We start from the raw sequence: 10,863 nt of genomic DNA on the forward strand, positions 1-10,863 counted from the left end.
CTTTTGTAGACTCCCAAGGCAAAGTTGAAGTTCAAGTCATAAATCTTATACTTCAGTCACATTAAACTTTCTCCTAAATAGGTGACCTCTGTATTTTCTTACCCAGGCTGTTCTATGTGTAAAATATCTTCCCATTTTCACCTGTCGAGTTTCTAGAGAGATTCTAAACCCTTTTCAGAAGACACTCTTCTCCAAGAAGCTTGCTCAATCACTTCCCAGCCTATCAGAGCATTCCCCTTCAGACCTCAAATAATGTTTAGCTGTTCTCTCAATATTTTCACTTCCTGTATTATTGCATATGATAGTTATCTGAGTTGTTTGCATCTTATCCCCTCATTATATTATAATCTCTATGGGGGCAAGGACTGTATCTTATCTAAACTTTGAGCATTCCCCAGAGTTGAGCAATATGTGGTACACAGTAGGTACTTAATAAATGTTCTGTTTTGCTTTAACAATATCTCGTGACCTACAACCACTCTGAGTCTCAGTTGGCCCATTTGTAAAATAAGAGTTAGATTAGAAATCCTCTAAGGTCCTTCTTTGCTTTACTGCCTATGAATGAACAGATCACAGGATCTCAGCCTGGGAGGGAATCTCAGAGGTTCTCTAGTTCCCCACTACCACCACCACCTGACCAAGAATCAATTCTAAATAAGGTAAGATACAATCCATATCCTCAAGGAACTTAAGGTGGTAGTCAAATCCCATCCCCTACCTCTAGACAGCAGGTTTCTCTCTCTGGCCCCAGATCACAGTGACTCCCTTCTCTGAGTTCTTTTAGTACTTGGTGTCTCTATCCCTCTTTAGACATTGAATAATACTTGGTTATCATTGATTTTCTCTACCTGTCTGGTCTTCCTAGGCAAACTTGAAACCCTCTGAAGACAAGGATCCTGTGTTCTCCTTGTATCCCACCAACCTTCCACTCTATCCCCCATCTCCCAAGGTCCAAGCACAGGGTGGAAGGGGATAGTGAGAGTTTGAGGTTTATTTTAAATACATTCTGATGAGCATAATCATAGTTCCTTGGCCCTACCGCCCCCAGTCCACATATATAATATGAGCAACTCCAAGGTTCTTCCCACCCTGTCCTGCCAGTCTCACCCACTCAGCTGCCGCCTCCAGGTCTGATAGGGATCGAAAAGGCACTCCAGAAGATGGAGGGCATGGAGGGCCACACTCTCCAGCTGAGACTTGCAGGGTCTATCAGGGGCTGGGGTTCCTCTTTTTAGCTGGAAATGGAAGGGAGAGGCAATCAGGAGAACAGAGTCCCACTAAGCAGAACCAGCCATGGTCACCAAGTAGCCTGGTGGTGTTTTCCATATATTCTGTGTAAGTCTGGTCTTCACAAATGGTCAGTGAAATCCTGAGGGGAAGGGTCTCCTCCCATCGTCTCCCTGCACGGCTCAGCATTTGGCCGAGCACAGAGATCACTCAACCAGTTCTAGCTGTGGTTTTCAGGTTCCAACACATTTAGAAAGATTCAGAGGCCCATGTTCACAACATCCAACATCACACAATGGCACACACATTTTTTGGGACAAGATCTGTGATTTAGTTGACATGAAGATCTTCCAGAGAGAGGGAAATCACTGCCAATGCTGATATTTAATGACCTAAAACTACAACCACCAACATTCAAACACATACACATTTAAAAAAAAAATACAATTGGGGGGAAGCTAGGTGGTACAGTGGATAGAGCACTGGCCCTGGAGTCAGGTGTACCTGAGTTCAAATCCGGCCTCAGACACTTAATAATTACCTAGCTGTGTGGCCTTGGGCAAGCCACTTAATCCCATTTGCCTTGCAAAAAAAAAAAAACCTAAAAAAAAATAAAAATCTAAAAAATACAATTGAGTATAAATGTATTGCCCAGATCACAGAGTCTGTAAGTACATGAAGTATGATCTTAGGTCCTCCTGTCTCCAGGGTTGATGCTCTATCCACTATACCACCTAAATGCCCCCATATACATTCCTAATGGTAGACACAACCAAGCAGGTGTGAAACTCTGAATGATTCCCACAGCTATGTTTGTCCCTCCCCTGAATAAGGAGGGTTCTAGATTTGGAATAAGTCCGGGTTCAAGGACTCCCTGCTCCCCTCAATCAGGGACTTAACATCAGGCCAATAAAGAGAAGAGGCCAACTTGCTCATTCCATCAGTACAACAATCGGGAACAATTTTGGGCTGTCTGCAAAGGAGAATACCATCTGTATCCAGATAAAGAGCTGTGGAGTTTGAACAAAGTTCAAGGACTATTCCTTTTAATTTAGGAAAAAAAAGATATCTTATAGTCTGATCTTATTATCTCTTATACTTTTTGTTTCTTCCTTCATTTTTTTTTTAGATTTTTTCAAGGCAATGGGGTTAAGTGGCTTGCCCAAGGCCACACGGCTAGGTAATTATTAAGTGTCTGAGGTTGGATTTAAACCCAGGTACTCCTGACTCCAAGGCTGGTGCTCTATTCACTGTGCCACCTAGCCGCCCCTTTTTGTTTCTTCCTTAAGGATATGATTTCTCTCTCATCACACTCAGTTTGGATCAATGTACAACATGGAAACAAAGTAAAGACTGACAGATTGCTTTCTGTGGTGGGGTGGGGGAAGGAAGTAAGATTGGGGGAAAATTGTAAAACTCAAATAAAATCTTTAATAAAAGAAAAAAACTTTTAAAAAAAAAGAGGAGAGACCTAAAAACAAGTGACAGGGGCTGATTATCTTGAATCCCACAGCATGGGGAAAAACCCTCCCTGCTCCCAGCCCCAGCCCCTACCCAGGGGCCTCACCTCTGCATTGCAGGCACCCAGCATCATTATCACTGGGGGGATGAAGATGGGAGTCTTTTCTGCCTGGACGTTCTCTAGGTTCCTGTAAGGATCGAGGGAAAGAAAGATTTAAGGATTTCTGAGGGAGGCATTCTCAGGATTTAAACACACACATATATTGATGCAGTGATGACCTGGCCCAAAAGTGAGTATGTGGGTGGGTCCACAATGATAAAGCAACAGAACAACCCCCTGGGATCTATATACACAGATATAAAGAACAGTCTGAACCCAGAAACACATAGACACACACACACACACACACACACACACACAGGACACAGAAAAAAAGGCAAATACGAGATGATGATGACCCAAAGTCAATTTAACCCAATCACATATAAACTTTACACACAAGACACAAAGATAAACACAGTCACTTCGGTTATCCCTGAGTCTTGGGGGAAGATAGGTAAAAGGGAAAAGAGAAGAGGGGGAGAGATAGAAATGAAGAGGAAAGAAAAAGGCATTTCCCCCTTAGTCTAATTAGGGTATTTCCTCCTCCCTCACCTCACCCACTAGCATGAGTTATGAGGAACCACTTGGGGTCAGTCCGAAGGTAAGAGTGAAGGGGATAAGCACAAAAAGAGGAGAATATCCTGGCCTTGGTCAGCTTGATGTACCAAGGACAAAAAGGCAAGAAGGGCTTCACAGTCTGCTTTGGCCCTATTAACCTCAACACCAAATCACTAGGAGCATCCCCCTGAGAAGCCGGGCAGCTCAATGCAACAACCTCTGAATTGGGCAAGTCAGGACATCTGGGTTCACATTCCAGCTCCAATACTTATAGTTGAGTGACCTAAGGCAAACTCCTTTTCTGTCTGGGCAACAGCATTTTCCTCCATAGAGCAGGGATAATCGTCCTCATAAGAGTGATTCTAAATAGGATATCCAAAGTGTTGCCATGTCTTGAAACTTTTACACCTTGATAAGGTCTATCCTCTTTTCTCTGCACATATAGCCACAACATTAACTGAGACTCAATACCACTGTCCCCTTCCTTCCACAAGACATCCAGGTGATGTTTCTAAAGTGTAGGTGACTATGTCCCCTTCCCTCCCTGCTCCCTAGGAGCTTCCCCAATACCTCCAGAATCAAATCCGGCATTCAAAGGTTTTCATCACCTGGATCCTTCCTACCTTCCCAGTCTTTCTACATCTTACTCCCTATATACACTGAACAATTCAACAATCCAGCAATATAGGCTGAATTTGTAACCCCAGAGTAGAGTGATTTAAAACTTAATAAATGCTTGCTGACTAACTGAAGAAAGTATTTTGTAAACCATAACATGTAAGATGTGCAGGAACTGTTCTAACCCTCTCCTTCACCCCAGTTCTCAGAAGTGATGGAGAACCTCACATTGTGCCCCACCCTGAACTCCCTGTCTCACTGAGGACATCTGGAGGGTTCACAGTCTCTCTTTGCCAGGGTTGGCTGATAGAACCCAGACTGGGCTCCGCTTGGGGTTTGTGTTGTACTAAGCAATTTCTACACAAGGTTGTATTGTGGGCATGTGTGTATCATCCATGTGTGCAGGCAGGCATATATACATACCTACACAACAGGTTCTTCTTATAAATGTTTATTTGACTGAATTGAACTGGAAGAATCCCAAGTTAATCAGAAGGAAAGATTCTGATGCAAGAAGCAACCAACATAGGGGCATAGTGAGAAAATGAACCCCCACCCACCTACCCAGGACTCAAGGAACAAAAAAGAAGAAACCAAAGAGGTAACCTTTCCACCCCAGGATCTCAGAATATTTGAGCTGGGAAAAAACCTCAGAGATCATCACATCCAACCTCTTTTCCCACTTCAGATGAGGCTCTGGGAAAGGAATAGCTTGGCCACGGTCAAACAGTGGACATAATGAAATTTCCAAGAACACCAGACGTAGATGGGACCTTCATTCATAGAAGTTAGGGCTTGAAGTGGTTCTTGAAACCACCTAGTTTAATCTGACAAACATCTCAGTTTTAAAGGGAGGAAAACTAAGTCTCCAAGAGGGTGTGCCTACCTGCAGATAATGATGAAGAACTTGAGAAGAAGCAGGGCCTGGGTCAGGTTGGCCTCCCCCAAGCACTCAGCACATAGTCCCAGCTGCTGCCCCAGGACCTGCAGCACGTTCTGGGGCAGGAGGGGAATCTCTGAAGTAGCCTCTTCTGGCCTGGGGTGGAAAAAAGGGATCACTGACAGAGAACTTGACTGCTCCTTCCAATCTTCATCCCAAGGACAAGGTAAACCCACCCACCCCACCCTGAGGTCACCCTCTTCTTCACTCCTACCAGTGGCCACTCCCTAGACACAGGAAGGGCCTGAGAGGATATGGAGTAATAATGATAATAATTACAAAAAATATTAAATAAAACCCAGTATTTCTCTGGTACTGTCTAAGCCTTTTACATATATTATTTCATTTGAGCCTCATAGAAAACTTGGATAGTAGGTGACTTTATCATTCCCCTTTTCTAACAGTAGAGATTAAGTGATTTGTCTACTGGGTTATCCAGCTAGTAAGTGTCTGAGGCTGAATTTGATCTCAGATCTTCTGCACTCTAAACACTGTACCACCTAGCTACCTAGAAGGGTAGAAGGTTCTCCTCTTATCTTCTCCCCTTAATACAAATTAGCTGTTGACTTGGAAAAGAAACTCCTAAGGGAAGGAAGTGAAGGATGGGTGGAATAACAGAGAACATGATGGGATTAGGAAGGTAAAGAAGGTCAAGCCTCAGCTGGGATAAAGTGTTTGTCCATGGATTTTTATATTTTTCCATATATTTATGTGAGTTTCCCACAGCTCATCACTCTCTAGTCACTTTACCCTCAGTCATACTTAGGGATTGGTGTAGGGATGGGTCTGTGCCCTTGGCCCCTTATTCCCCTTGATTCCCCCTACCCTTCACCTTCGAGGCTCCAGAGAATGCACTGCAATGACCTTCTCAAAGCTGGTGACGAATGCTTCTAGCCACTGGTGCAGGTAGCTCAGGTCTTTCTGCAAGAAACACAAGGCCCAGGACTTGGTAAGGTTTCTTTTGGAGAGCAAAGTACAGGACCAGATACCCCAAGGCTCTCCTACTGACCTAGTCAAGAAACCTGGGTTCAAATCCCAACAGACTCTATGTAGATGAGGGACTATGAGAAGAAAACTTCCTCAATGTCCTCATCTGTACAATGAAACAAATAATGCTACTATATACAATACAGGAATATTGTAAGAAAAGAAAAGAAAAAGAAATGACTATTATTTTGAAGCAATCAGGTTTAAGTGACTTGTCTAGGGTCACACAGCTAGTAAGTGTCTGAAGTCAAATTTGAACTCACGTCCTCTTGACTCCAGGACCACTGAACCATCTACTGTACTACCTAACTATACCTGATTATTTTATTATTGTCGTTGTAAAAATACATAAGAAATGGAAGATACTCTTAATATTGAATATACGTGTAAGTGTTGTATCTCCTCATAGAATGTAAACTTTCAAAAAATTTTTTTATTTATTTAAGGCAATGAAGTTAAGAGTGGCTTGCCCAAGGCCACACAGCTAGGTAATTATTAAGTGTCTGAGGCCAGATTTGTACTCAGGTCCTCCTGCCTCCAAGGCTGGTGACTATAAACTTCTTGAAGGCAGAGACTGAATTATTTAGAAACAGAAGTCCTCTATACTCCTGCCTCTCAGGGACTTTTGTCTTCTACTTGTCCTGGTGCCATAGTTTCAAGCTTGAAATTAATCCGAGCTCCTGGTTCTCCTACTCCACTCTCTAATTCATTTTGCATATATAGCATCAGTCTGCTCTTCCTGAAACATGGCTCTGATTCCTCCCCTGCACAAAGACCTTCAATGATTTCCTATGACTTGGGGGGAATAAAGTTCTGTCTCCTTACTCAGGCATTTAAGACCTTCTAGGGTTTGTCCCTTAGTAACTGTGCCAGTCTTTTGTCACACTTTTCCCTTTCACCAACCCTATACTCCAAGAACAAGTCCTACACTTCTTGCCCCTCTTCTAGTATAAAACTAAATAAGCTCCCCCACCAAAGGCAAGACCCATGTCTTATCCTAGGCTTATAGCTTCAGAGTGACTTTGACTCTTCCCTCTTCTTAACCCCCTACACCCAATCAATTGTAAAGTCCAAAGAAAGCATCGTGGTGTTACTTACAGCAATGGTACAAAAAAAATCTGAGTTCCAATACCACTGCTACTTACTGTCTGTGTCTCAGGCAAGCCCTTTCCCCTCTCTAAAGCTCAGTTTTATCATCTGTAAAATGAAGGGGTTGAACTAACTAAATGGCCTCTAAGGTGATTTGCAGTTCTGTATCTATGACGCTGATGCTTCCTAACATGTCTTTGATTCATCCTCTCTTTTCCATTCCCACTACCCACTCATACTCTCATCCACACCCTTATTTCTTCTTGACTCTACTATTAGAATAATTTCATAACTAGTAGCTTCTTCCTTCCTCTGATGTTTCTTCTTTCCAATCTATTCTATTCCTGCTGACAAGGTAATTAATCTTCCTAAAGCTGCTCCAATCAAATCACTTCCCTCCTCAAAACTGTTCAGTGACTCCTCATTGCCTCCCGTATAAAGTAATAATTACTGATTCTTGAATCTATCGTTAAAAACTTTCCTTAGCCCTAAGCAGTTGGCACATAGGAATTACAAAAAAAGAAAAGAAGAAGAAATCAAAGCTTAGTCATAGGAAAAACTGTTCTAAATCATTACTGATTAGAGAAATGCAAATTAAAGCATCTCTGAGTTATCATCTCATACCTCTCAGACTGACCAATATGACCAGGAAGGACAATTTTCAATGAAAGAAACGGTGTGGGAAATCTGGGAGGCTAACACATTGTTGGTGGAGCTGTGAACTGTTCCGACCTTTCTGGAGAGTAATTTGGAATTATGCCCAAAAGGCAATAAAAAATGTGCATACCCTTTGATCCAGCAATATAACTACTGTGTCTATACATTGAAGAGATCATGCAAAAGGGTAAAAACATCACTTGTACAAAAATATTCATAGCAGCCCTGTTTGTGGTAGCAAAGAATTGGAAACTGAGTGAATGTCCATCATTTGGGGAATGGCTGAACAAACTGTGGTATACATATGTTATGGAACACTATTGTTCTATTAGAAACCAAGAGGGATGGGAATTCAGAGAAGCCTGGAAAGATTTGAATGAACTGATGTTGTGCAAGATGAGCAGAACCAGAAGAACACTGTACATCCTAACAGCAACATGGGGGTGATGATCAACTTAATGGACTTGCTCATTCTATCAGTGCAAAAATCAGGGACAATTTTAGAGCACCTGCAATGGGAAATACCATCTGCACCCAGAGAAAGAACTGAGGAGTTTAAGCAAAGACTAAAGTCTATTACCTTCATTTTTTTTAAAAAGTGTCTTATGTACTACATGACTTTGCTATCTCTAATATTTTATTTTCTCCTCAAGGATATGATTTCTCTCCCAATACAATCAATTTTGATCAATGTACAGCATAGAAACAATGTAAAGATTATCAGACTGCCTTCTGTGGGGGGCTTGGGGGAGGGAAGGGAGGGTGAAGGAAAGATTGTAAAATTCAAAACATTACAGAAAATGATGGGTAGAAACTATTGTATATAATTGGAAAACAAATAAAATATTAATAAAAAATAAAAGTAAAAAAAAAGCCATTCCACAATTGACAAATGGTTAAAGGATGTACAAAGGCAATTTGCAGATGAAGAAATCAAAGCTATCTAGAGTCATATGAAAAATTACTCTAAATCATTACTGATTAAAGAAATGTAAATTAAAGCATCTCTAACCTCAAAAATCATTACTGATTAAAGAAATGCAAATTAAAACACCTCACACCGCTCAGATTGGCCAATATGACCAGAAAGGATAATGATCAAAGTAAGAAGGAATGTGGGCAATCTGGGACAATAAGGCATTGAGTTGTGAACTGATCCAACCTTTCTGGAGAGCATTTTGGAATTACGCCCAAAGGGCAATAAAAACGTGTATACCCTTTGATCCAGCAATAAATACCACTACTGGGTCTATAGCTTGAAGAGATCATGCAAAACGGTAAAACCCCCACATATTCATAGCAGCTGTTTGTGGTGACAAAGAATTAGAAATCAAAGGGATGTCCATCAACTGGGGAATGGCTGAACAAATTGTGGTATATGTATGTTATGGAAGACTATTGTTCTATTAGAAATCATAGGGGTGGCTAGGTGCCATAGTGGGTAGTGGATAAAGCACCGGCCCTGGAGTCAGGAGTACCTGGGTTCAAATCCAGTCTCAGACACTTAGTAATTATCTAGCTCTGTGGCCTTGGGCAAGCCATTTAACCCCATTTGCCTTGCAAAAAAAACCTAAAAAAAAATCATAAGGGATGGGACTTCAGAAAAGCCTGGAAAGACTTGCATGAATTGATGCTGAGAGAGATAAGAAGAACCAGAACATTATACACCTTAACAACAACAACACCTTATTGAACTTGCTCACTCCATCAGTGCAATAATCAGGGACAATTTTAGGGGATCTGTGATGGAGAATATCAACTGTATCCAGAGAAAGAACTATGGAGTTTAAATGAAGATCAAAGATTATTATCTTCGATTTTTAAAAAGTTGTCTTATGTACTACATAATTTTGCTATCTCTAATTTTTTTTCCTTTAAGGATATGTTTTTTCTGTCAACACATTCCATTTTGATCTATGCATATCATGGAAATGAATGTAAAGACTCTCAGACTGCCTTCTGTTGGGAGGGAAGCGGAAAATTGTAAACTTCAAAACCTTACTAAAAAATGATTGGTAGAAACTTTACATAATTGGACAACAAATAAAATATTTATAGTAAAAAAAACATGCTATGTCAAATGTGGAACCAAATTAAAATGTAATTAGGAACCATCTAGCAAAATAAATAAAAAAATAATAAAATAGAAATAAAAAGTATAATAAAATAGATAACATTACATTTTAAAACTAGCCCACAGAAATCCTTTTGTACCAATTAATGACTTGTTTCTATTTGAATTTGACACCACTGTACTTGTCTCTCCAAATCCTATCAAATCCACCAATGCTCAGCCACTTTCCCCCAACCCCAATTTGCTCCAAGGAAGCAGTTCCCAACCATATTAGTCCAGTGTAACACTTTATCTGGCACCAACCACACATGGGAACTGACCTCTCCCCAGCACTTTGTGGTCTACAAGTTTCCCTTTGTCTACCTCATCCCTTGATCCTTATTTCCCCATGAGGTGGAAAATGCAAATATTTATGTCCCCATTTTACAGATGAGAAAAGTAAGGTCCAGACAAGGGGAAGTGGTTGGCTAAGATTACAAAGCTCTTGGCAGAGAAACTGCAAGCCAGATTTCCTGATTCTAGATTCCATTCCAGGTCCCATCCTCAAGAGTTTTTATTCTATAAGTTGTCTTTCCATGTGTGGGAATCTGGAATGAGTGCAATGGCTAACCAGGCTAGAAGCACCATCTCAATACATCTCTCCCTCCTGGGCACTTCTGAGTATCCATTTAGACAGACTATTTGTAGTGAATGTATAAATAAATGAATGAATATGTAGACCAGTGAAGAACAGCCTTACCCAATCAGGTGAATATAAATGGACTCTTCATAGCAACTCCAGGATCCACATATGTCCTAGCTAGAAAGCTCCAGTATGGAGTGAACAGACAAGGGGGCAAGAGAGGGGCACAGCTGCTAAGAGAGATGCCTCTACTAAGCATAGGCAGAGCAAGGGTGAGAAGAATTGATGCTGGGGTCCATCCCATGGCCAAAACTGGCACAATTCCTGTGACAGAGACAGCAGGCAACAGAGTTGGAGGGCTAATCTCTTAGAGGAGGAAGAAGAGAACACACAGGTGTGGGTGAGACCGTGTTCTTTCGAGCAAGATAGACTGGTGAAGATAGCTCTGTCCTGTTCCCCTAGCCCACCTTGTTCATGCACACTTGCCATTTGCCTCCAGTGGAGAAGCACCAGCCAAGAAGCAGAAA

The 10,863-nt window shown here is 41.4% G+C and overlaps 1 protein-coding gene across 6 annotated transcripts in view; it reads right to left on the minus strand.

The window, feature by feature from the left end:
* Window positions 1-10,863, minus strand: part of NBEAL2 (neurobeachin like 2) — a 150,825-nt gene that overhangs the window by 74,485 nt on the left and 65,477 nt on the right. For all 6 annotated transcript variants that reach the window (XM_074197751.1, XM_074197748.1, XM_074197750.1 and 3 more), the window contains exons 2-5: window positions 5,740-5,828; window positions 4,854-5,003; window positions 2,795-2,876; window positions 1,108-1,235 (exon numbers count right to left, since the gene is read on the minus strand). In XM_074197751.1, coding sequence (XP_074053852.1) covers window positions 1,108-1,235; window positions 2,795-2,876; window positions 4,854-5,003; window positions 5,740-5,828 — 449 coding nt within the window. The remainder of the gene's footprint in view (window positions 1-1,107; window positions 1,236-2,794; window positions 2,877-4,853; window positions 5,004-5,739; window positions 5,829-10,863) is intronic.

Source organism: Macrotis lagotis, chromosome 8 (assembly GCF_037893015.1).
Source record: "Macrotis lagotis isolate mMagLag1 chromosome 8, bilby.v1.9.chrom.fasta, whole genome shotgun sequence".
Taxonomy (NCBI): Eukaryota; Metazoa; Chordata; class Mammalia; order Peramelemorphia; family Peramelidae; genus Macrotis; species Macrotis lagotis.